We start from the raw sequence: 27,961 nt of genomic DNA, 5'->3' as shown, positions 1-27,961 counted from the left end.
TTCTCAAAAATAAATAAACATTAAAAATTTAAAAAAAAAACAAATATTTTAAAAGAAATATCCAAAGATAAAATTTTGGCCATATGAATCATGGCATATTTAATAACTGCAAATGTTTAGATGCAAATAAAACATGAGTAATAAAGTCATTTTAAAGCCACATTTAAAAAAATACTATATTTACTAAAATGGCAACCATATTTTTTGGCATGATCAAAACAGGTAAAGGGATAACATGTATACCATGATTTCTTTAAAAACAAAATCTGGTAGGATTTGCTCTACCAACTTAAAAGTAGTCATCTATAGTTGGTATGATTATAATTAATCTTGGCTTTTTAGTTTCTGGTTTTCTGATTTTCTGTTTTATGTAAGAAAATATAAATTTGTGACATGAAATAAACAATACTGACTTCAAAACCACAGCTGTAATGCCACAATTAAACAATACAAGGTCACACAGTTTTAAATAGTGTGATATTGGTGTGAGCACAAATATATAGATCAGAGAAGAAAAAATGCAAGCAAATATAAATAAGAGTATAATGTGTCACCAAGAAGATAGAACAAAATAATGGGGAAAGAAAGAATTATTGAAAAACTGCCCTTCGTACAAGATTGGGGGACAGGGAATATGCAAATGTCACTTTAGAATCTTAGTTAATAATTTAGAGTGAAATATATTTGGATTAAAAAGAAATATAAAATAAAATTTAAAAACAAAAAACAGTGAAAGGGTAACTGTCAAACATGAATTTCTTTTTGTTTAAAAATGTTAGGAAAGTGACAAGAGCTTTAACTTTTATTATTCATCAGTATGAATTCCCTGATGACGAATGAGATCTGAGCCACTACTAAATGCCTTCCCACATTCCTTACAGTTATAAGGCTTTTCACCACTGTGAATTCTCAGATGTCGTGTAAGGTTGGAGCATTTATTAAAGGCCTTTCCACATTCATTACATTCATACGGTTTTTCATCTGTATGAATTCTCTGATGTTGAAAAAGTTGTGAGTTCTGAGTAAAGGCCTTCCCACATTCAAGACATTCAAAGGGTTTCTCACCAGCATGGATTCTCTGATGTTGACGAAGTTGTGAGCTCTGAGTAAAAGCTTTCCCACATTCCTTACAATCATAGGGTTTCTCCCCAGTGTGAATTCTCTGATGATTAGTAAGTGCTGAGCCACTACTAAAGGCTTTGCCACATTCCTTGCACTCATAGGGTTTTTCACCAGTATGAATTCTCTGATGCTGAACAAGCTTTGAGCTCTGAGTAAAAGCTTTGCCACATTCTTTACATTCATAGGGTTTCTCACCTGTATGAATTCTCACGTGTTGAAAAAGTTGTGAGCTCTTAGTAAAGGCTTTCCCACATACTTTACATTCATAGGGTTTTTCACCAGTGTGAATTCTCTGATGGTCAATAAGATTTGAACAATAGCTAAAGGCCTTCCCACATTCCTTGCATTCATAGGGTTTCTTACCAGTATGAATTCTCTGATGTTGAGAAAGGTATGAGCTACAACTGAATGCCTTTCCACATTCCTTACATTCAAAGGGTTTTTCGCCAGTGTGAATTTTCAGGTGTCGAGTAACATGTGAGCCACAACTAAAGAATTTCCCACACTCCTTACATTCATAAGATTTTTCACCAATATGAATTCTCTGATGTTGAATAAATTGTGAATTCTGACTAAAGACCTTTCCACATTTCTTACATTCATAGGGCTTCTCTTCATTATTAAGTATGTGATGTAGAGTAAAGAACGTCTGTTGAATAAATGTGGGCATGTATTCATGGGTGAATACTTCTTGGCTTAAATGCCCACTTTGATATCCCAATTGTTTTTCAAAGTGGCTTCTATATTCCAAAACGTCTCTAAAACTGGAGTACTCAAGGCCATGCTTTGTAAGTCCCATTATCTCCCTCTGGCATGATTCTATTTCATAAACTTCTTTCTTCAGAGATAATAACTTGTTTTCACACATTGATTCCAGATCTGAAAGAAAATGAAATTATAAATATTCTTCTTCCCCTCCCCCTCATTTTTGAAAAGTTAAATTTTTATAATAGAAATGGAAAAATTAAAGTGAAAATAATATCTGACAGTAAATGACATACAGTTCTCAAATATATGTGCTTAATCTGAAAATGGACCAAAAGAATGCACTGAAATTAATGAGATACAATGCAGAATGTGGAGAGAGGAGACTATAGAAATAGGAAACCACAATGATTCCCAGATATTGATATGGATTAGAATTATAAGGAAAGGATGATAAATATACAATACTTGGGCACAGGAAAAGATTACAAATTATATATACATCTATATAAGCATGGATGTATGTGTATGTAAGAAACCACAGTGTGCCATCACACTATCTGTATTACAAAAGGTGGATCATTTTCTGACCTCCATTAAAGGTTTCCTAAGAGGCATAAATACATATAGGGAAAGATTCTTGGGCTCTGTGGTATCATACAGAATAAATTTGGTCTTTGCCCCTGGTTTATAACAGAGAGCTTCAAAAACTGTTGGAATTTCCTGAGTGATAGGAGTGGTTTTTGCTATGCTAATGAGGTGATTCATGGCAGATCTGAGACAGCTGCAGGTTGCAGACTGGTCACCAGAAAGATCAAGCATGATCCATACTAGATGGTAGGGACTTTCAGCTACTGGACCTCTGGGGATGAGAGAGGAGCCAGAGATTGAGTGGCCAGTGACTCAATCAATCATGCCAAAGTAATTCAACTCTAGAAAAAACTCTGGACACCAAAGCTCAGCGGAGCTTTCTGGTTGGTGAACACACCTGAGATGCTGGGAAGGTGACACACTTGGATTCCACAGGGAGAGGGCGTGGAACCTCTGCATCTGGAAGCCCACTAGACCCTGCCCTAATAGGTGTTCTTCAGAGTAAAACTGCAGTTGTAAGTATAGAGCCTGCCTGAGTTCTGTGAATCATTATACAAAATTATTAAATTTGCAGGGACTGTGGAAATCCCCAAATTTATAGCCCATTGCTCAGAAGTGTAGGTCTCTAAGAACCCCAGGACTGGCAGCTGGCATCTAAAGTGAGAGGAGTCTTGGGGTGCCTGGGTGGCTCAGCTGGTTGAGCATCCGACTCTTGACTTTGGCTCAGGTCATGATCCTGAGGTCATGGGATCAAGCCCTGCGTCAGGCTCTGCACTCTGTGAAGCTTGAGATTCTCTCTCTCTCTCCCTCCCCTGCTCACATTGTCTCTCACTCTCTCTACATAATAATAAAAAAAAGTTTTAAATAAATTAATTAAAAAAGAAGTGGGGCACCTGGGTGACTCAATTGGCTAAGCGTCCAACTCTTGCTTTTGGCTCAGGTCATGATCTCACAGTTCATGAGTTCGAGCCCTGCAATGGGCTCTGTACTGGCAGTGTGGAGCCTACTTGGGATTCTTTCTCTCTCCCTCTCCTTCTTTGCCCCTCCCCTGCTCTAGCTCTTTTTCTCTCTCAAGATAAATAAATAAATATTTTTTAAAAACTTAAAAAAAAAAAGAAAAGTGAGGGCAGTCTTGTGTACAACCCTACTGTGAAATCTGTGGGGTCTTGCTAACCCTGGGTAGTGTGTGTCAGAACTGTAGCACTCCCAGCTGGGCTGGAAACAGAACAGGTTCCAAAGTAAGGATATATTGGCTGCAGTTTGAAAGAGAGAAGGCTAGCCACAAGGGGGAAAAACTTAAAGTTTAAGAACTTAAGTTTAAGGTACTGAGTGGCCTATAGGGAAGACTCAGAATATGTTATGTTCTGGTGATTCAGTAAAAATACTGCTTGCTTTGGAATTTTATGGTGTTGATCTTGGGAGGAGAGAGAGACTTGCTCATGTACCACTGAAGTGACTGACAGAGGAGGCAGCTAAAGTTTGAGGCAGACAGAAAGAAAGGCAGACACAGTACAAAATACTGTCATGGAAAGATGAAAGGAACTAGAAGCAAACTGACTGGAGTGGAATTCCAATTCTGACAGTCACTCCCTGTATGTTCCTGGGCAATTATTTCAACTTTCTAAGTCCCCATTTCCTAATATACAAAAGGAGATAATCCTTACCTCACAATTACCAAGGCCCCACCAGACCCCAAATCATCTGCAGGTACACCCACCTCCCACCTGCACCTAGCACACAAACACATCCTGCTACTTTGCCGATCTCCTTTCATACAAGTCCCTCTTTGCTTATTTATTCTGCTCCAACCACAATGGTAATAGCCAAAAAGCTCTAATTCAAGGACTGTTCTTCCTTTTCCTTTTGCCTAAATCTCTTCTACCAAATATTTACACTACTTGTTCCCTCACTTCCTTCAGGTCTTAAAATATTACCTCATCAAAAAAGCCTTCTCTACCCTCCCTTCATACACTTACCACCATCTGACATAAATATATCTATTTTTTCTCTCTCACCCTGTAGGACATAGGCTCCAGAAGAGCAAAACTCTGAACTTTTTGTTCAATGCTATAATCTGAGCACCAGGACCAATGCTTGCTATATAGTAATGCTCTCTGGGGCCTTTAGGATAAGGGAACACTTTATCCTAAATCTGTCCTCCTCTGCCACCTCTCCCTTTCCATTAAAGGCACAGACCCTTCTGTTTTTCCCAATACTGTCCTTCATAGATGGTGACTACAATCATATGCAAGACTCTCAACTACTATTTCAGTATGGATTTTCTTTTTTTCTTTTTCCTTATGTTTATTTTTGAGAGAGAGAGAGACAGAGCAAGAGTGGGGAAGAGATAGAGAGAAAGGAGATCTGAAGCAGGTTTCAGGCTCCAAGCTGTCAGCACAGAGCCTGACATGGGGCTCAAACCCAGCAACCGTGACCTGAGCTGAATCATGACCCGAGCTGAAGTTGGATGCTTAACCGAGTGAGCCACCCAGGCGTCCCTCAGGATGGATTTTCTACGTCTGCCTATTTAGCCCCTGATTTTCCACTAAGCTTTCTGATTCTCTTTACTGAATTCTATTCTGTGTAAATTTTTTATGAATATATTTTAGCCCTACTTTTTGACTCCAAGTTCTTAATAACATATATGATTAGCAAACTGCAGCACCTGGCAGACCCCCTTGCACAAATTAGTAAATGAAAAACACTGGGTAAAGGAAGAACAAACAACAAACTGATAAAACAAGTCACTGGCAAGTAATATTAATGAAGACGAGTACCTGGGAGGAGGAGCAGTGCACATACACACATGTTATTTTGGGGGTGGTAACAGAAAACATTTAGAGGAGCTGAAGAGGAAGAAAAGCTAGCAAGGAACTGAATTTAAAAATACAGGTAAGACGAAAAACAAATAATCCAGTGAAGAACTGGGCATAAGACATGAACAGACACTTCTCCAAAGAGGACATCCAGATGGCCAACAGACACATGAAACGATGCCCAGCATCCCTCCTCATCAGGGAAATACAAATCAAAACCACACTGAGATACCACCTCATGCCAGTCAGAGTGGCTAAAATGAGCAAATCAGGAGACTCAAGATGCTGGCGAGGATGTGGAGAAACGGGCACCCTCCTGCACTGTTGGTAGGAATGTAAGCTGGTACAGCCCCTCTGGAAAACAGTGTGGAGGTTCCTCAAAAAATTAACAATAGAACTCCCCTAGGACCCAGCAATAGCACTGCTAGGAACTTAACAACGGATACAGGAGTGCTGATGCATAGGAGCACATGTACCCCGATGTTCATAGCAGCACTCTCCACAATAACTAAAACATGGAAAGAGCCTACGTGTCCATCAACGGACGAATGGATCAAGAAGATGTGGTTTACCTATACCATGGAATACTACATGGCAATGAGAAAGAATGAAATCTGGCCATTTGTAGCAATGTGGATGGAACTCGAGGGTGTTAATGCTGAGCTAAATAAGTCAGGCAGAGAAGGACAGATATCATATGATTGCACATATAGGTAGATTAGGAGGAACTTAACGAAGGACCATGGGGGAGAAGAAGGGGAAAAATAGTTGGGGAGAGGGAGGGAGACGAACCATGAGAGACTCTTGAATGCTGAGAATAAACTGAGAGCTGATGGGGGTGGGGGAGAGGGGAAGGGGGGTGATGGGCATGGAGGAGGGCACTTGTGGGGATGAGCACTGGGTGCTATATGGAAACCAACTTGATAATAAAATAAAATATTTAAGAAAAAATAAAAATAAATACGGGTAAGAGTTTTATTGGAGGGGACGTGAAGGGCACCTTCTACTTGAAATGATGAGGCGTGCTGGAGACAAGAAGTAGAAAGAGTAGTAAGTGAGAGAAGGAATGAAACAGGTCATTTGTAAACTCATGCTAAAAGGACTCAGCTTTTCCCACAAGTCTAGAAATACCGCAAAGGTGCTGTTCCTGTATGGGTCAGCTGTAGTGGCTTGCTCCTGCCCAACCATTTCTCACTCACCTGAACACAGGCCCTTTGTCAGCTCTCTGCCAACCATCCAGGGCTCTTTCCCTTGTTCCAATAAGGAGATGACTTGAGGCTTAGGAATGTAAAGTCCTGCTCACAAGAAAAGATATGGAACATGGTTACGCAGTGGGCAAACCAGATCCAGAAATCAGATCCAGTCCCTTGATGACCAAAGAAGAGACGCCACTATAGGAACAGCCAGAGAAAGAGGATGAAGCTTCAGCCACGGTCATTGCTGTTGCCCATTTCCAACTTTTCCTTTTCATTGCAGCTCAAACCACTTACATGGGATAGGGAGCAGAAATTCGGCTGGTAACTCGAAAAGCAGCTGGGAAATTCACTGTGGAAAAGAAACATTCCAGAGGAGAACTCTAAATTACTGGTATAGAAGCCCTTACCCATTGAGAGCAGATTGCTATAGTTCTCCAACATCACATCTCTGTACAAGTCCCTCTGACCAGGGTCCAGGCGCTCCCATTCCTCCTGTGAGAAGTCTACAGACACATCACTGAACACCACTGAGCCCTGAAACAATAAACATATGTATTGTGTAATAAAAGAAACAATTCAGAGGCTATTACATTTGTATTTTGGGGTAAAACAAATAAGCAAATTATACTGGTATCACTCAGAATCAGTATCTTTTAGGACCTTAAACATAGATGCAAGAGTAATCAGTTTATTTTATAATAAAATATCTAGGGGGCGGCTGGCTGGCTCAGTTGGTAGAGCATGTGACTCTTGATGTCGGGGTTATAAGACTGAGCCCCAAGATGGATGTAGAGATTACTTAAAAAAAAACAAAATCTTTAAAAAAAAAATCCAAGAATAAACAAAAGAGGTGAAAGACCCATACTCTAAAACTATAAAACACTGATGAAAGAAATTGAAGACAACATAAACAAATGGAAAGACATTCCATGGATTGGAGGAACAAATAATGTTAAAATGTCTATAGTATCCAAAGCAATCTACAGATTTAATGCAATCCTTAACAAAATATTAACAGCATTTTTCACAGAACTAAAACAAACACTCCTAAAATGTGTATGGAACCACAAAAGACCCTAAATAGCTAGCCAAAACAATCTCAAAAAGGAAAAAAATATTCAGGTATCACAATTCTAGACTTCAAGTTATATGACAGAGCTGTAGTAATCAAAACAGTATAGTACTGATACAAAAATAGACACACAGATTAAGGGAACAGAACAGAAAGCCAGGAAATAAACCCACAATTGTACAGTCAATTAATCTATGACAAAGGAGGCATGAACATCTAATGGGAAAAAGAAAATCTTTTCAACAAATAGTGTTAGGAAAACTGTACAGCAACATGCAAAAAAATGAAACTGGACTTTCTTACTCCATGCATAAAAATAAACTCAAGATGGATTAAGGACTTAAATGTGAGATCTGAAACCATAAAATTCCTAGAAAAGAGTACAGGCAATAATTTCTCTAACATCAGCTGAAACAACATCTTTTTTTAGATATGCCTCCTGAGGCAAGGGAAACAAAAGCAAAAATGAACTATTGGGATCTCATCAAAATAAAAATCATCTGCACAGTGAAGGAAACAATTAGCAAAACTAAAAGGCAACTGATGGAATGTGAAAAGATATCTGCAAATGGCATATCCGAATAAGGGTTAGTATCCAAAATATATAAAGAACTGTTACAACTCAAAACCCAAAAAACAGGGGTGCCTGGGTGGCTCAGTTGGTTGAGTGTCCAACTTCGGCTGAGGTCACGATCTTGCGGTTCGTGGGTTCGAGCCCGGTGTTGGGCTCTGTGCCGACAGCTAGCTCAGAGCTTGGAGCCTGCTTCAGATTCTGTATCTCCCTCTCTCTCTGACCCTCCCCTGCTTGCTCTGTCTCTCTCTGTCTCTCAAAGATTAAAATAATAATAATAATAATCCAATTAAAAAGCGGGCAGAAGATATGAACAGACATTTCTCCAAAGACAACATACAAATGGGCAATAGATACATTGAAAAGATGCTCAACATCACTCATCATCAGGGAAATGCAAAGTAAAACTACCATGAGATATCACCTCACACCTGTCAGAATGGCTAAAATAAAAAACACAAAAAAATCACAAGTGTTGACAAGGATTGAGGGAACAAGGAACTCTCTTGCACTGTTGGTAGAAATGCAAACTGGTGCAGCCACTGTGGAAAACAGTATGGCAGTTCCTCACAAAAATTAAAAATAGAACTACCTTATGATCTAGTAATCGCATAACTGGTTATTTACCAAAAGAGTAGCAAAACACTAATTCAAAGGGATAGACGCACCTCTGTGTTTACTGCAGCATTATTTATAATAGCCAAATTATGGAAAACTAAGTGTCTGTGAATAGATGAATGGATAAAGATGTGGTATATATATACAATGGAATATTATTCAGCCATAAAAAAGAATGAAATCTTGGATCATTTTAGATGGATCTAAAAAGTATAATGCTAAGCAATAAGTCAGAGAAAGACAAATACCATATACTTTCACTCACATGTGGAATTTAAGAAAGAAAACAAACCAACAAAAGGAGGGGGAAATAAAGAGACAAACCAAAAAAACAACTCTTAACTACAGAGCAAAAAACAGATGGTTACCAGAGCAGAGATGGGCAAGGGAGGAGTGTGTGGAGATGGGTGAAATAGGTAAAGGGGATTAAGAGTACATTTATCTTGACGAGCACTGAGTAATATATGGAATTGTTGAATCTGAAATGAATATAACATTCATGTTAACTAATAAAAAAAAGGGTAGTCAGTTAATTTTATATTAAAGACAAGTTCCTGACTCTTTTTTAAAAATTTTAAAAAATGTTTTATTTATTTTTGAGAGCAAGAGAGACAGAACACAAATGGGGGAGGGGCATAAAGAGAGGGGAAGACACAGAATCTGAAGCAGGCTCCAGACTCTGAGCTCTTAGCACAGAGCCCGATGCCTGGCTCAAACTCACAGACTGCGAGATCATGACCTGAACAGAAGTCAGACGCTTAACTGACTGAGACTCCCAAGCGCCCCACCTGACTGTCTCATGAAAAGACTTAGAAACAGGGGCACCTGGGTGGCTCAGTCGGTTAAGCATCCAACTTCGGCTCAGGTCATGATCTCACGGTTGGTGGGTTCGAGCCCTGCGTCGGGCTCTGTGCTGACAGCTAGCTCAGAGCCTGGAACCTGTTTCGGATTCTGTGTCTCTCCCTCTCTCTGACCCTCCCCTGCTCACACCGTCTCTATCTCTCCTTCAAAAATAAATAAAACATTAAAAAATTTTTAAAAAAGACTTAGAAACAATAATTAATCTAGTATCAATAAGCACCCTTAGTGTTTAGACTATGGTCCCTAGGTATCATATTCAAATAAAAGGAACTAATAAAAATAGTGAATAAAAAATACTGGTCACCTTTGTAGGATTCTAAGAAACCATCTCATTTATTATTCAAATAGTCTTTCCTAGACAGACTATCGTTCAGGGTAACCAAACAGTTGACAAAAAATTTTATGTTATAAAGAGTATGCCATCTAATCTATGAAGAAGGAACGACAGACTTAAACTATCATTCTGCAACCTCTAATCTAAACAGTAATCATCAGCAGTGGATAACATTACAAAACGAGAGACCCAGATATAATGTGCCTCTTGATAGAATCACATATCACCACTTGTGACACATCATGACAAAAAATATCCACCTAAATCTGCTCAAGCATCTAGACTGAACTACCAGTTTTCAGGAAACACTTAAATGATGCCACAGAGATGCAATCAGCAAAATCCACACAGCGGACAAATGAACCAATTTTTTTCTTTTCTAAGAAAAATAGAGAAAGAGATGGAAGGGGTACCAACAAAATAAGAGACTCAAAAGACATCAACCATTTGCAGTGCACAGTCCTTATTTGGATTCTAATTCAAATAAACAATTAAAAAATTAGACAATTATGGGGGTGCATGGGTGGCTCAGTCAGTTAAGTATCCAACTTTAGCCCAGGTCATGATCTCATGGTTCACGGGTTCGAGGCCCATGTTAGGCTCTCTGCTGACAGCTTAGAGCCTGGAGCCTGCTTCAGATTCTCTGTCTCCCTGCTCACACGCTATGTCTGTCTCTTAAAAATAAACAAATGTTAAAAAAATTATCAAAAAAAAAAAAAAAAGAAGAATGTTAAAGGATTGTCTGGTTAGATTGAGGGGAAAAGGGGACCAAAGACTCTGAAGGGCAAACCTGATAGCCAGAAATGTAAGGAGTAGGAAAACAAATTCTCACATGACCATTAAAACATTTTTTTTTTTTAATTTGAAACTAAATGTCAGGAAAGAAAAAGCATCAACTTACCTGAGCCATGGCTTTCTTTCAGTATCGCGGGAGAGGATCAGTCCTCCTTGGGGCTGTTTTCCTGAGAAAGGACAGTGTTTTGAAAAACCAGAACCAGGAAAGCAAAGATATGCTCTAGAAACCACACTGGCTTCCCAGCTTTCAGCTGACTACTCTGGGTCTTAGAACTGTGGTTAGTGTGAGAATGGGATAAATCCAACTCCTTCAACCCCAGAAGTCCCAGGCTTTAGCTACAGTAACATGGATCCTGGCTAGTGGATTCAAAGGAATATAGACTGAGATTTCCAGTCCTTCATCCGATTAACCCAGGTTCTTGCCTTAGCCACGTGATTCAGGCCAGACTTTGTCCCACATCAGTGATGTTGTTCTGAACCCAAGATGGAGCTGCTGTGACCTGCCTGAGCAGATCCCTCCTCTGCAGCCGTCACTCAGGTCCCCAAGCAGATTCACACAAATGGTACCGTGTGGCCAAGGATGCCATGGATGCTCCGATCAGAAGGACTAAGACTTCCCTAATCAAATCTTCACATTTTCCAAGCCCAAGGCAGTCTGTCAACCCCCACCTCCCCAAGACAACCCCCCACACCCACCATACACAGAAGCACTCCTCATTCTTCCCCTATAGCTGTTAAAAAAAATTAATTTTGCCTATATATTTTTACCATGCAAAACAGTCAAAGTGTCAACTTTCATAGCTTTTGGGTGAGAAAATTTTTCTGACCTATGCATATTTATATAAATTTCTCTTTCTGGGGGACACCTGGTGGCTCAGTCACTTAAGCGTCCAGCTTCGGCTCAGGTCATGATCTCACAGTTCACGAGTTTGAGCCCCGCATCAGGCTCTGTGCTGATAGCTCAGGGCCTGGAGACTGCTTCAGATTCTGTGTCTCCCTCTCTCTCTGCCTCCGCTTGTGCTGTGTCTCTGTCTCTCAAATATAAACATTAAAAAAATTGTTTTAATTTCTCTTTTTTAATGCTTTGTCACACTTAGGTCTTTAATCAACTATATTTTATTTTGGTATTATATTATTTAATAAAACACTAAATTTATGCTATATCAGTTAGGAATCCTACTTAATTTCTCTCACAGAAGAGGCTGGCTACCTAAGTGTACCAAAGTCACATGTGAATAATATATCTGACTTAAAAGGCACTATTATTTTCTATGCCACTAAGAAAGAAAAAAACTGTTTAAGATATATCCTGACTTCAGATATGTTGAAACAAGGAGGGGAAAAAATGAGCCTTACAGCAGGTGACTATAGCATTGATTTAAATGCCATGCCATTATCACAGATGATACATGTTTGGATTTATTTATGGTTCTATTTTGATTCCATCTTTATTCTTTGGCCAGCATCACACTCTCTATTCATTATAATTTTTAAACTATGTCTTGTAATTTAAAAATATGTCTTAATAAGAGGCTGCTTCCATTGCACACCTATTAGAATAGCGAAAATACAGAACACTGACAACACCAATTGCTGCCAAGGAGCAAGAGGAACTCTCATTCGTTGCTGGTGGGAATGCAAAATGGTACAGCCACTTTGTAAGACAGTTTGGTAGTTTCTAACAAAACTAAACATCCTCTTACCACATGATCCAGCAATCATGCTTCGTAGTATTTACCCAAAGGAGCTTAAAACTTATGTCCACACAGAGATTTGCGCACAGGTATTTATAGCAGCTTGATTACGAATTCCCAAAACTTGGAACCTTTAGTAGGTGACTGGTTAAATAAACTGTGGTATATCCAGACAATAGAATATCATTCAGTTATAAAAGGAAGTGAGCTATAGAGCCATGAAAAGATATAAAGGCAGCTTAGATGGCAATATGAAAAATGGCTACATACTGTATGACTCAAACTATGTAACAATCTGGAAAAAAAACTATGGAGACAGTAAAAAGAATAGTGGCTTCCAGGGATTGGGGGAGGGATGAGTAAGTACAGCACAGAGGACTTGGGGGGCACTGAACTACTCTGTACGATGTATAATGATGGATACATGTCATTATGCATTTGTCCTAACCCACAGAATATACAAGAATGCACCATAATCTGAACTATGAACGTTGGATAATCATGAGGTGTCAGTGTAGGTTCATCAATTGTACTAAATGTACCTGGTGGGGGATGTTGATAATCAATGAGGCGGCTTTGGGTGTGTGTGGGAAATCTCTATACCTTCCTCTTGATTTTATTGTAAACCTAAAACTACTCTAAAAAAAATAAAGTCTTAAAACAACAACAACAACAACAACAAAAACTCGGACACTCTGAAGCCAGACTGTCTAGATTAAAAATAGATAGGGGCAGGGCGCTTAGGTGGCTCAGTCGATTAAGCATCCGACTTTGGTTCAGGTCATGATCTCACCGTTCGTGGGTTCCACGAACAGCTCTGTGCTGACAGCTCAGAGCCTGGAGCCTGTCTTCGGATTCTGTGTCTCCCTCTCTCTCTGACCCTCCCCTGATCATGCTGTCTCTCTCTGACTCTCAAAAATAAATTAAAAACATAAAAATAAAAATAATAAAAATAGGGGCACCTGCGTGGCTCCAACTCTTGATTTCAGCTCAGGTCATGATCTCACAATTGGTGAAATTGAGCCCCGCGTTGAGCTCTGCACTGACAGCATGGAGCCTGCTTGTGATTTTTTCTCCCTCTGCCATCCTCCAGCTCATGGTCTCTCTCTCTCTGTCTCTCTCTCAAAATAAATAAACTTTAAAAAAAAACCCATAGAAGAAAGATTCTATGGGGCACTTGGGTGGCTCAGTTAGTTAAGCATCAGGTCAGGTCATAATCTCATGGTTGATGGGTTTGCTTTCTGCATGGGGCTCTGTGCTGACAGCACAGAGCCTGAAGCCTGCTTCAAATTCTGTGTCTCCCTCTCTCTCTGCCCCTCCCCTGCTTGTTCTCTCTCTCTCTCAAAAATAAACTTAAAAAATAATAAAAGATTCTCCCTCTGCCCCTCTCCCCCACCTGCATGTGCTCTCTCTAAAAAATTTAAAAATACAAATAAAAATTTAAAAATAACCCCTCATTACTCATCTCTTTCAAAAGTTTTGTGATATTCTGACTTACTCTCCCATATGAGCATAAATCATTTTTTTAAAAAGGTACTGGTATTTTTCTTGGGGCTGCATAAGATGAATATGTCAACTTTAAGGAGTTTTGACACCTTTACAATGTTGAGTTTTGCTTTCCTAGAACACAGAATAATTTTCAATTTATTCAAGTCAATGTTTGTGTCCTTTAGGAACAATGAAGTTTTCTCCATATGTATCATGCTCACTTCTTTTTCAGATATTCCTAGGTATCTTATACTAGTTTTGTGGCTGCTATTAATTGTATTTATACATTGTAAGTATAATAATTAATATGCATGTAATATAATTATAAATATACAAAATTAATGAACATAATATTTATCTATAATAAGTATATAATAAGTATATAAGTGCCACCAAGGTTCCAAGTGGGATGGGACAGGAGTTCTTGGGAAAACTTTCCTTATGTTCCAGAGTTTAGAAGGCACAAAGACTGGGGCCTAACACCCTCTTGGGACTACATATGGGCCCCACAGTAGGAGCTGGCAAGGGTCTAGGTTTATTCTAAACCTACCAAAATGATTTCCAGCTCTAGAAAAGAGCTCCGTGGAGGACTGATGCCCAAAGCCTAAATGTAGGAAGTGTAAGCAGCTACCTGGAGTAGAGCCATTGCCCTCTCCTTAGAAGTAGGCAGATATGGGGTGCTTGGGTGGCTCAGTTGAGCGTCTAACTTTGGCTCAAGTCATGATCTCATGGTTTGAGGGTTCAAGCCCTGCATCAGACTTGCTGCTATCACCCTGTCAGCACAGAGCCTGCTTTGGATCTTCTGTCTCCTTGCTCTCTGCCCCTCTGCCGCTCATGCCTCTCTCTCTCTCTCTTTCTCAAAACATAAATAAAACATTAAAAAAAAAAAAAAAGGAGTAGGCAGATCTGAACACGCCCCAAAGCAACAGAGAAAAAGCATCTATACAATTAAGATTTTTCTTTCCATCTCTTTTTGCTGCTCCCTACTTCAAGGAGTTGTGTAGTGGGACAGCAGAAAAAGAGAAGTAATCATCAAGCTTTTTCATTGGAAGCTTCTAGCTCAAGGAGCAGGAGGTTAAACCTTTATTTTTATTTTATTTTATTTTATTTTTTGAGATAGAGTGAGAGCTCATGCACTAGTGGGGGAGGGGAAGAGAGGGAGAAAGAGAATCTTTTTTTTTTTAATATTTTTATTTATTTCTAGGAGAGAGAGAGACAGACAGCGTGAGCCGGAAAGGGTCAGAGAGAGAGGGAGATACAGACTCTGAAATAGGCTCCAGGCTCTGAGCTGGCAGTCAGCACAGAGCCCGACGCGGGGCTCAAACCCACGAACCGCGAGATCATGACCTAAGCGAAAGTTGGACGCTTAACCGACTAAGCCACCCAGGCGCCCCGGGACAAAGAGAATCTTAATTAGGCTCTATGTGGAGTATCGTGAGGAGCCCTAGGAGGTAGGGCTCAATCTCATGAACTGTGTGAGATCTTGACCTGAGCCAAAATCAAGAGTCATACTTAACCAAGCCCCAGGAGGTTAAACTTTTAAAAAAGTTTATAGCATCGATTAGTACAGTGAAATGGACACTCTAATTACTAATATTAGACCCCTTTTTAGACTGAAAGAAACCAGAGGACTATTTATTATCCAACCATAACTGAATCACTTATCCACAGGCAGTAAATGAACTGGCCCAGAGAAGCATGATACTAGAAGTTATGGGGGGTGGGGGGGAAGCGACTGTTTTCTAGTTATTTCCTATGGAGTACTGGTTTTCTAAGGATTTTAGAAAAAAAAAGTTAAATAATACTGCTGAAAGTGCCTTCTGCCTGATTTTACTGTGAATATTTCTGGTATTTCACCATTAGGCATTAAGTTAGTTTTGCTTTTTTTTTTAATTTTTAAATTTAATCCATGTTAGCATATAGTGCAATAATGATTTCTGGAGGTCTTGTGTGTGGTTTTGTGTGTGTGTGTGTGTGTGTGTGTGTGTGTGTGTGTTTTAAACTCTTCAATACAGAAGTCTCCAACATACACAAAAGTAGAGTTTAAATAGTATGAAAACCCTCCATATACCCATTAGCTTCAATAATTATCAGGTCATAGCCAATCTAGACTCTCCTCTACTACTTTTAGGTTAGCTCTGATTTTTGTTTTAATAGTTTTATTGAAATAAACTTCAATATACCACATTGTCAATCATTTAAAAATGTAAATTCTATGTCTTTTAGTATATCACCACAATCTAATTTTAGTTCTAATACTAGAACATCTTCATTTCCCCTAAAAGAAATCCCATTAACAGTCAATCTCCATTTTCCCCTCCTTCATCAACCCTGAGCAAACACTAATCTACTTTCTGCCTCAATGGACTTGCCTATTCTAGACATTTCATATAAATGGAATCATATGATATGTGGCCCCTTGTGACCAGATTCTTTCAGTTAGCATGTTTTCAAGGTATTTCCATGTTATAGCATGTTATCAGAACTTCAGTCCTTTTATTGCTGAATAATATTCCATTGTATGGATATATCACATTTTGCTTACGAATTCATCAATTGATGGACATTTGGATTATTTCCACTTTTTGGCTACAGTGAGTAACACTGCTATGAACATTCATAGGCAAGTTTTTATGTGAATAAATGTTTTTAGTTCTCTTGAGTTTATACCTAGAAATGAGACTGCTAAGTCCTATGGCAACTTTTTGAAGAACTGTCAAACTGTTTTCTCAAGAAGTTGAACCATGTTGCATCCCACCAGCAATTTCTCCCAAAATCTTCATCTCGTTATTATCTCTTTTTTTATCACAGGCATCCTTGTAGATATGAAGTGGTATCTCGCTGTGGTTTTAATTTACATTTTCCTTATGACTAATGATGCCGAGTGAAAGTTAGCTTTTTAAAAACCCAGTTCTGGGGCGCCTGGGTGGCTTAGTCGGTTAAGCGTCCGACTTTCGCTTAGGTCATGATCTCGCGGTTCGTGGGTTCGAGCCCCGCGTCGGGCTATGTGCTGACTGCCAGCTCAGAGCCTGGAGCCTGTTTCGGTCTGTGACTCCCTCTCTCTCTGACCCTCCCCTGTTCACGCTGTCTCTCTCTCTCTCCTAGAAATAAATAAAAATATTTAAAAATAAATAAATAAATAAATAAAAAATAAAAACCCAGTTCTTTAGAATGCTTTCCTAATGTGATTTCCACTATAGCCCATTACTTTCCCTAAGGCATTCCCATTCATGTTGGAAGGGGCAATAACTCTATTTCCTATTAAGGGCAAGAATGCTGATGATGGGATGAATATTTTGAATGACTAATGGGAGAGGGGAGCCAGCACATTTTTGCATGGTTTTGGCTAGAAGAAGGGATGATGGAGGTAATTAAGACAGAAAGGGCATAGGCCCAGTAAAACTGGGGAGACTGATGCTCATCCTGATTCTCTTTAGTAAACTCCAGGCATTCCATTCATTTTTTCATCTGCACCACCCATATTACTTAATTAATCCAGAGTAAACGTGCTCAAAATACTGAGTGCTACTCTTGAAAAAATACTATCTTTATTCTAACTCTCCTACTCTTGTGACTGCTGATTTTTAAGTAACAGAGTCATAAGGAAAGTTAATAGCCTTATGAAGTCACAGTCACCACTGAGTGTTCAGTCACTGTATAATGAAGCTAATATTTAACAGCTACACATACCTGTCATGCCCACAGCTCCTTTCCTGAGGAAGAAGGTGCCCACCCAAATGTAAAATTTAAGTCTTGTTTGATCACTTTCAAAAAGGAAATTTTGCTTATTATTCCATAATGGATGTTTCTTGGGGAAATGTCTCAGATTTAATTACTTCATCAATTAACTGCTAACCCCTTTGCCCCAACAGTCTAGAAAAATATGAGAAAGTTTTGAAGGTTGAAAAAATGACTCACCATAAGAAAACAAACAAACAAAAATCAATGTGAACACTAACTAAACCTTTTTTTCTTTTTAGAAAACTTTTAAGCTCTGGCACCACTTAAAGTAGTCCAACAATAGCAGCATTTTTGCTCAACATAAACTCTCAGATATAATAGTCTTCTGTATTTGGTCTTCTATTCAATCCCAAGTAGGACAGGTGAAAAGTGAAGAAAAGATAACAGAAAAGAGAGTTCCTGATTAATAGCAGACTCCATGTCTTAGAACAGAAAAAAAATTTGGAATGTTCTGCTGCTGCTGTTGCTAGAAGATGATACTCTCAAAATATCAGGTGCTCTGCTGAAAGGATTCCCTTCCTTTTTTTTAATTTTTTTTTAGAAATTATATTTCTTTTACATTTTTTATTTTTGAGAGACAGAGAGAAGCAGAGCACAAGTGCAGAAGGGCAGAGAGAGAATGAGACACAGAATCTGAGGCAGGTTCCAGGCTCCGAGCTGTCAGCACAGAGCCCAATCCGGGGCTTGAACCTATGAACCGTGAGATCATCACCTGAGCCAAAATCGGACGCTTAACCAACTGAGCCACCAAAGTGCCCCGAAATGATTCCCTTTAAGAGTCTCCTAAGGGGCACCTGGATCAGTTGGTAGAACACACAACTCTTGATCTCAGGGTTTTGAGTTCAAACCCCACACTGCAGGTAGTGATTACTTAATAAATAAAAGTTAAAAAAAAAAAAGTCTCCTAAAGGTGGCCCTTCTTGGCCACCCAGTGAAAATTTATACGATATACCATGAATACCTCTCCTGCCACTCCTCCTTGTATTATGATGGAGTCTATAACAACCGTCAGTTAATTAAAACATTGAAAAATGCTTTAAGTCCATAATAATGTGTGAGAGAAAAATATAAACTGCACAAAGGAGGGTGAATAAAAAGTTTTTTTAACTAGCCATAATTAGTGAGTGATTACACTAGTATATTTTTTCCTCATCTTACTATTTATATTTCTGATATAAGTGCTTGTTTCCACCTATACAATCTGAAAACTATAGATTCAAGGAACTTTGAAAAAACCAGTTAGCCTTAGAAATAGGAAAAACGGGGTGCCTGGGTGACTCAGTCAGTTGAGAGCCTGTCTCTTAATTTTGGCTCAGGCCATGATTTCATGGTTGTGAGATGGAGCCCTGTATAGGACTCCATGCTGGGCACGTAGCCTGCTTAAGATTCTCTTTCTCTCTCTGCTCCTCCCACCTCCCAAAAAAAGAAATAGGAAAAACTGTACCAAAACCAGGACGGACCCATCACACCTGTGGCTTTACACAATAACCCTGAATAGAAGGTCCTCCACAGTTAGTAGGCACAAGTGGGCACATACAAATCCAAATAGAAATAAGCTGAATGTCCCACATGAGAGCTCACTGTAAACTCAATCTTTATTATCACCTATAAAATAAACACTAACAAATATTAAATCCCTAATAATTAAATAGTGATTATTAATTAGGAAGTTGTTTGTTTTGTTTTGTTCAAGGACACCTAGCCTAGCCCAGTACATTTTCATGACAGGACAATGAATTGTGATGACATTGCAGACCATGCAAAACTTTAAGCACACATCACGTCCAATAAGGAAACGGAGTTACAAAAATAAAAATCTATATTAAAAGCAGAAGTTTACATGTTTGATGAAGTATAAAAAGGGATTCAGCATAATGGTCACCAGGTTCAGGTTCTAATCATCTTATATTGTGCAACCAAGTCCCAGGTACCAACCAAGAATTAAGTGCGAACTCACCCTTTCTCCCATATGACTTGGTAATCTGTGTCTTCTTTCCTTTTTTTTTTTCTTTGCATTTTCTAGAGGTTTATCAGTTTTATTAATTCCAAAAACAAAAATTTTGGCTTTATTTTCTCTATTGCACATTCATTTTGTTTTCAATATACGTAAAGTTTTATTTGAGTCTAATTGTTATTATTTTCCGTTTTTTTGCTTTCTTTGGGTTTAATTTAGTATCCTTTTTTTTTTAACATCTTGAGATAGATCATTAATTTATCAACGTTCTTTACTAGCAAATCTATATATTTTCCTCAGGTTCAGCTTTAGCAACATCACACGCTGTGATATATTTTCATTGTCATACAGTTAAAAATATTTTTATTTTTATTTATTTATTTATTTTTAATGTTTTATTTATTTCTAGGAGAGAGAGAGAGACAGCGTGAGCAGGGGAGGGTCAGAGTGAGAGGGAGTTACAGACTCTGAAATTGGCTCTAGGCTCTGAGCTGGCAGTCAGCACAGAGCCCGACGTGGGGCTCGAACCCACGAACCGCGAGATCATGACCCAAGCGAAAGTCGGACACTTAACCGACTAAGCCACCCAGGCGCCCCAGTTAAAAATATTTTTAAATTTCCATTGCAATTCCTTCTTTGGGTCACCAGTTATTTATAAATACATTGCTTAAATCCCCAATATTGAGGATATTTCTAGGCACCTTTTTGTTATTGACTTCCAGCCAAATTCCACTGTGATCAGAAGACATACAGTATGGAGGTGCCTTGGGTAGCTCAGTTGGTTAAGTGTCCGACTCTTGGTTTCAGCTCAGGTCAAGTTCTCATGGTTTGTGGAACTGAGCCCTGTGTTGGGCTGTGTGGTGACAGAATGGAGCCTGCTTGGGATTTTCTGTTTCCCTCTCTATCTCTGCCCTTCCCCCACTCGCTCTATCTCTCTCAAAAAATAAGTAAATAAACTTTAAAAAAGAAAACATACAGTATTATTTCAGTCCTTTAAAATTTATTGAGATTCTCTTTATGGTCCAGCATATGATCTATTTAGATAAATGTCTCATATGCATCTGAAAATAATATATACTGCAGTTGTAAGGTATGTTTTTCCCCATATGTCAGGTCATTTGTCAATTACACTCTTCCAATATTATACAGCTTTACTGGTTTTATATTGATTGTTCTGTCAGTGAGAAGTGCTGTGAAAAGTGAGAAAAGTACTAAAAATCCCCTACTATGATTGTGATTTGTCCACTACATCTTTTAGTTCTCTCAAATATATCTGAAACATTTTACAATGGTATGTACATTTAGGAGTGTAATATCTTACTGGTGGCCTGACCTTTTTATTGTAAACTATTGTTCTTTATAGCAAAGTTTCTGTTCTAAAGTCTGTTGTCATACAATGAAGTGGGAGTGTAAATTGATAAAATCATTTAGGAAAACTATCAGTGTACATTAAAGCTGAACATATGCATAACCTACAACACAAATATTGCACTCCTGTGGATATACCCAACAGAGTGCATTCATATATGCACCAAAAGACATGTATAAGAATATTCAGAATAGCCTTGTTCATAACAGCTCCAATCTGAAATCTTGAAAATAACTCAAATGCCAATAATGCAATAACTCAATAATGGAATGGATAAATTGTGTTCTATTCATACAATGGAATTCTAACCAGCAATAATAATGAATGTCCTACAACTACATGAAGCAACATGGATGAATCTTGCATATTCACAATACATAATATTATTACATATTACATTCATATTACACATGAAATATAATGTTAAACCAAGAAAGCCAAATACAAATTGTGTGATACTACTTACATAAAATTCCAGAACTGGGAAAATTAATCTATGGCAGTAGAAGACAGAATAACAATTATCTTTGGGAGAGGTGAGTAGTGAATGGGTGGGACAAGAATCGGGCTTCTAAAATGCCGGTAATGTTCTGTTTCCTAATATGATTAGGGATCTGGTTAAATGAATATTCTTACTTAAAAAAAAATTCACCAAGTCATATATACTTTGATTTCTCTACTTTGTAATGTATGTTATACTTTAAAAACAATATCATATACCTTTATGTCAGCAGAGAAAAAAATTAAAATGCCAAGGTATTAGAATACAGAGGACTATGTTTATAAACTACTGGTAGGAATTTAACTGGTACACCGTATTGAAAACCAGCTCAGCATTATCTAGTAAATTTGAAAATACACACATATGCTTTGGCATGGAAATTCCATTTGTATGTTTATACCCTAGGAAAGCAAGCATGTGTGCACCAGAGTACTTATAACAATATGCTTAGAGCAGCCCTTTCAAATGAGCCAAAAACAGGAAACAACCAATATTTAAACATACAGCTGTGATATAACAATAAGGGTAAGTCTAAGAAATACAATATTATGAGAAAAACAAGACTCAAAACATTACCCAGAAGAATTTAATTTCTATAAAGTTAAAAAGGCAAAACTAGACTACATTGCTTAAGGATGTGTAGGTATGAGGTATTGTTTTTAGTTTCTAAACATCAACAAAAATATATTATCACCAAAGTCAGAGTAAGAGTTACCTAAAGAGGTGAAAAGAATAGTTCATTCTTAGGATTAATAGAGGCTTCTTGAGGGCTAACACAAGTTTCTGTTATATTAGAGGTGCCATATAATTACTTCTTAAACTGTCTATATTTTAAGCACTTTTGTATATGTATGTAATATTTAGGAATTTTTAACAAAGGAAAAATAAACTATATAACAGCTATAAATTTTTACTGAAAACACAAGATAGGAAATGATGAATGCTATGAGATTCTAATCTTGAAAATAATGTATACCGTATGTACATAGGAAATCTGTTAGAAGGAAATTGATTGAAATATTGACAATGGTTATATCTTGGTAGTAGGAGATTACTTTTGCTCTCTGTAACATCTCATTTTCCAAATTCTTTAATCATGGTGTGTGTGTCTAAAAGAAGCAAAAGCTTAATACATAGGAGAAATTGAGCTATTTTCTTAATTAATATGTGAACACTATGTAGAAGGAAATGATGGCGAATAATGGGATCCATGTGCCCACCCTACAGCTTCTCATGATTTTCTCTAATGGGAATTTGTAGGAACCAGGTCACTTGATGAGTTTATGTTAAACAAGGCCATCCAGAAGAAAAACAAAAAGTAAACCCCATCGCACCTTTTATTTGGCTTGGTCAACAGCCATTCCTCCTTCTTCCTCTGAGGACCTATCTAAGAAGTGCAGAGCGGAGGAAGGAGAAGGGAATATGAGATGCCAGACCTATCTTGTGGTGCAAACAACCAGAGCAGTAGCTGTGGACTCACACCTACCACTTATGGAGAGAGATTAGAGTCTATGCTGTTGGGAGCATTCCTGTCAGAGCATATCAGAAGGGGAGAAGCCTCTGCTGTCCAAGATCAAAATCTTGTCTTGACCTCACACAACCACTGGGACAACAGACACTGCCACCCTGCCTGGCAATAATTACAGGCACCCTCCAACTGCACACACGGTGCCACAAAAAGTTACATGGTCATACTTAACACGTCTTCACAGAGTCACAGACATGCAGTAGGGTTAGTGTTGCCAAAACTCATACAACCACAATTACACGCACACATAGACCCCTCAGGCAACAGTCATAGTCGCATAATCATAAATTCTGTACACGCTCCACCTCCTAGACACGATGTCACACAAAACGAACTCTCACAATCACAGACCCACCATGGGGACAGCCACACCTACACACACAGAGCCGCACAGTCAGAACCACACATTTACAACAGATCTCCAGTTACACCCGCAAACAGAGATCCGCGCATGGTCAGTCGCAATGACACACCCACCACAGAGACAATCACACCCCTACACAGCGCGCCGCACAGTCACATAAGGTCACATTCGCACACATGGAATCCTGTTCCTCTTGCCCCTTTCCCCAGTCCCAACAACTCACACATGCCTGAGACTACGGACCCGCCCCGACCGCCCCTTCAGACTGCCCCTTTCAACCTACGAACACACCGGCGGCGGCGTGGTGGAGCCCCCAAAACCTAGGCCGCTCACCTTGCAGTTACCCTTCTCGGGAGGCCGAGGGTCGGGCAAGCGAGTGAACAGCGGCCCTGTTCCTGCGGGGGCCTCTGGGAAATGTAGTCCGGAAGGAGTCGGCTCATACAAGATGGCGCCTGGTGATTCGACATCCTGCAAGCGCGGAAACCTGGGCTAAACCAATATCCTTGCTCCCCTCGCCATATCGCTGCAAGGGGCTGTCCAGATCCAAGCGCAGTCTCCAAGTTAGCCTCCCTCAGGAGACAACTTCCTTCATGGACCTTGCCAGCCCCTGAGAGCCACATATTTCCTAAAAATAGAAAAAGTTTGCTGGGTTCCCACGGAAGTCGTTTAGAGCCGAAAGAACTTCTGGGAAATGTAGTCTAGAGGTGGAAAGTGTGAGACTGGTCCCATGTAGATTGTCTTAGATGACTGAACTTCAGCACAGTGAAGAGTGGAGCCTCGCCCAAGGCTTTTTCAGGACTTGTATATGTTAACATTAAGAACAAAACTGTCAGGGGTACCTGGGTGGCTCAGTGGGTTAAGTCTCCAATTCTTGCTTTCAGCTCAGGTCATGATCTCTTGTTGGAGAGGTAGAGCCCAAGTGGTGGTCGAGGCCAAGAGCATGGAGCCAGCTTGGGATTCTCTCTTTCCCTCTCTCTCTCTGCCCCTCCCCCACCCTCTATAAATAAACATGTAAAAAAAAAAAAAAACCCTGTCAGTTATTTTACCACCAAAATGGGTTTGTTGGGAATAACAGAATTGCAATTCAGGGCAAGGAAGCTCTGCCAAAATGGTAGGCAAGCCCAGCAAACAAAGGAGAGCAGTAGCTATTTAATGGAAAAGAAGGAGGAAGTTGGGAGGGATTGTTCTGAAGGAAGTCCACTGGAGAAAACCAAGATAATGACAGTTTATTATTGGCTGAATTGCAGTGGTAGTCAATTTCTTATAGGTGATGCAATGTACATTTCCCCCTTTGGGGCCTGTAATTTACATCCTTTCCTGTTGAGAGTCCTTAATTGTCAATTCTTCTTAACTGACAGTGCCTCTTCTAGCCTCCTGACTCTAATTTAGTGAGGTCTCCCTGTATTAATAATCTCACTGAGACTACCTGGGGCTGACTGACTAAATCAACATTTTTTGCCTTTGTCAGTGGATGAGGGTGGAGCAAGACCCGGACCCTATTCAGGAATCACACAAGAAAACGGAGGTGAGTAATCAAACAACTTGGAAAGGGGCTGATGGCAGGTTGCCTGGAGTGTCAGGCTGTGTGTGTGTGTGTGTGTGTGTGTGTGCGTGTGTTGAAGATGATAGTGGTAACTCTGAGGATGGCCCCAATGTGTGTAAAGTGATATGTGAAACTGTATGAATTACCTCATTTACTTAATCTGGAAATGAATGGTTCTTGGTGCGCATGTTCTGGTACCATCAATTTTACTTGACTTTTGGAGAATCAAAAAGCAAACCAAGTGGTATAATATATAGTTTCAAACATGTTTTTTATAAAATCATATGTCTGTTCCTTGCATATAGCTGTGAATCCCATGCCTTCCAATGTCTTAGGGATCTTCTTTTCATGTGTACAATTTCTGCCTTCTTCTACAGCATTTGTTGTTGTATTTTATTCCTCTCCGGTCTTCCATGTTTTGATCCCTGATTCCCCCAACTGGGGGGACAACAACAAAAAAAAGAACTTATTAGTATGATCAGTACAACAACTTAGATATAAATCTTACCCCTTTAACCTCTTGGAAACCATTAAAGTCACAAATCGGGATCAAAATAGAAAAATCCAGTTTCAGTGAGGTTCAAAGAAAAGCCCACGAATTCCAAAATACATGTGAGCACTTCCTAATATAGTTGAGATTAGGTAAAAGAATTTCAAAGAATGAAAGCTGGTAAGCAGAGGTGAGAAGTGGTGCTTAGAAGCTGGTGAAGCCTATTACTAATGGTTCCAGAAATGGCAGGGGTGGGAGGTGGAGTGGAATCACTTCAAGAAGACTGGGAGCTTACTTTGCAGTATAAACTTTGGAAATGGAAATGCCATGAAGAGGGTGGAGGTCAAGCAAAGTGATATCAGGTGGAACCCATGTGCCAAGATCAGGACAGTCATGTTAAAGGAAAATTGATTTGAAAAATTAGAATATGTCTCAGTTTTTACCAAAGTTAAGATAAAAGAAGACTTGAGTGTCCAAAGAAAACCTCAAGTTGCTTAAAGGAGAGAAACATCAACTAGTGTCAGGTTTATACTCAATAATATTTAGCACCACAAATCAGAGGAACAAAGCTAAAAGATAATCAAGGACATGAAAGCCAAAAATTTTTGTCCACAGTCAAGCTGCAGTTTAAGTATAGGTATCATTTAGAGTCATCCTAAAATAAGGATGTGAACTAAGGTGACTTGAGAGCCAAGGGTAATAACATAAAGGTGAGTTTGTGCTAATTGAAAAAAAAGGATGGCTATTAAGATGTAAAAACAGCTAAAAACAAACCAAACCAAAAAAAAGGCACTAAAGTTTTAGCTAAGCCTGGTGTGATTGGAAGAGGATGGAGGAAATGAAATAGAATAAGTCAGACTTGATGGAACAGAGTTTTCATGAGAATTCTTTAAGACCAGAGAGTATGAATGCAGCTATTACAGAGATGAGGGTAGAAAAGAACTATGAGGAAGAAAGTAAAATGTGAAGTAAAATGGCTTGTTATGAATATTGTATGCTTCAGATTATGACAAACCTGAGATTCAAATCCTAGTCCTGGAAATTCCCATCTGTGACACTGAACTAATGATTTGTGATGTATGCACAATATATTCTACATCATCAAAAATCTTGAACACAGTATTTTTTTTCAGAAGTGTCATATGGATTAAGGAAGACATGTGTAAACCTTACACAAAGTAAGTTCTCAAAGGCTATTACATTAAACACTTTTCAACTCATTATTTGAGGCTAGTATTAAACATAGAGTTACTGTGTGACCCAGTAATTCCAGTCCTATACATACACCCAAGAGAATTGGAAATATACATTCATGCAAAAACCCGTACACAATTGTTAATTGCAGCATTATTCATAATAGCCAAAAGTGGTAACAACCCAAATGCCTATAAGCAGATGAATGGACAAAGAAAGTGTGTTATATCCATACACCAGAGTATTATATGGCAATAAAAAAAATGCCATAACACAGATGGCCCTTGAAAAAATTATTGTAGGGGCGACTGGGTGGCTTAGTCGGTTAAGTGTCCGACTTTCGCTTAGGTCATGTACTCGCGGTTCGTGGGTTCGAGCCCCGCGTCGGGCTCTGTGCTGACTGCCAGCTCAGAGCCTGGAGCCTGTTTCAGTCTGTGACTCCCTCTCTCTCTGACCCTCCCCTGCTCACGCTCTCTCTCTCTCTCTCCTAGAAATAAATAAAACATTAAAAAAAAAATTATTGTAGGTGAAGAAGCCAGTCACAGAAGACCACATTTCATTTATAAGAAATGTCCAGAATATGCAAATCGATAGATACAAAGAGGAAATTAAGAGTTATTTAGGGTTAGCAGGGTTCAGAGGAATTGAGAGTGATTGCTGATAGGTATAGGGTTTCTTTTTGTGGTGATAAAAATGTTCTTGGATTAGATGATGAAGATAGTCATACAACTCTATGGATGTGCTAAAAGTGACTAACTTGTACAATGTAAGAGTTAATTTTATGGCTTGTTAATTATATTTATGTCCATACTTTTAAAACGTTTATTTTTTAGTAATCTCTCCATGCAACCTGGGGCTCAAACTCATGACCCTGAGATCAAGAGTTGTATGCTCTTTGGAGTGCCTGGGTGGCTCAAATGGTTGAGCGTCCGACTTTGGCTCAGGTTATGATCTCATGGTTCGTGGGTTTGAGCCCCACATTCGGGCTCTGTGCTGACAGCCAGCTTAGAGCCTGGAACCTATGATGGTGCTTGCAAGTAAGAGGATGATCAGTGTATTGAAATGAACTAGAGCAGTAATTATTAAGCTTTAACGTAGTTTCTAGGGGATGAAAATGAAAATTCCCTTCAATTCAAACTGTAACCACAAATTTTGCAGCTACTTGATTATGTGCTCCCCCCCCCCCCACACACACACATTTTCCTAAGAATCACAAGGAGGGACATTTGTGGGGATGAGCACTGAGTGTTATGTGGAAACTAATTTGACAATAAACTATTTGTAAAAAAAAAAAAAAAACGGAGGGAGATGACCCCCATGACAAAATAATAATAAAACTTTTTTAATGTTTATTTATTTTTTGAGAGAAAGAAAAGAGCATGAGTGGGGGAGTGGCAGAGAGAGAGGGAGACA

At 39.0% G+C, this 27,961-nt stretch overlaps 1 protein-coding gene across 3 annotated transcripts; it reads right to left on the bottom strand.

The window, feature by feature from the left end:
* Window positions 1-23,721, bottom strand: LOC120220620 (zinc finger protein 383). 3 transcript variants are annotated; one of them, XM_039217746.1, is made up of 5 exons: window positions 23,655-23,721; window positions 10,788-10,848; window positions 6,838-6,964; window positions 6,434-6,529; window positions 1-2,001 (listed from the first exon to the last, which is right to left on the bottom strand). In XM_039217746.1, exons 2-5 carry the CDS (start codon window positions 10,794-10,796, stop codon window positions 806-808), a joined length of 1,428 nt encoding a protein of 475 aa, XP_039073677.1. In that variant the 5' UTR covers window positions 10,797-10,848; window positions 23,655-23,721; the 3' UTR covers window positions 1-805. The 3 variants fall into 3 exon arrangements, with proteins under 3 accessions (XP_039073677.1, XP_039073678.1, XP_039073679.1); XM_039217747.1 differs by having other exon boundaries at window positions 23,613-23,715; XM_039217748.1 differs by lacking the exons at window positions 6,838-6,964; window positions 10,788-10,848 and having other exon boundaries at window positions 6,434-6,779; window positions 23,655-23,715.
* Between the last annotated feature and the right edge of the window lie 4,240 nt (window positions 23,722-27,961).

The sequence above is a fragment of the Hyaena hyaena genome, unplaced genomic scaffold (genome assembly GCF_003009895.1).
Source record: "Hyaena hyaena isolate Hyena2069 unplaced genomic scaffold, ASM300989v1 scaffold_721, whole genome shotgun sequence".
NCBI classification, from domain to species: domain Eukaryota; kingdom Metazoa; phylum Chordata; class Mammalia; order Carnivora; family Hyaenidae; genus Hyaena; species Hyaena hyaena.
This window is presented reverse-complemented; position numbering and strand designations above follow the sequence as displayed.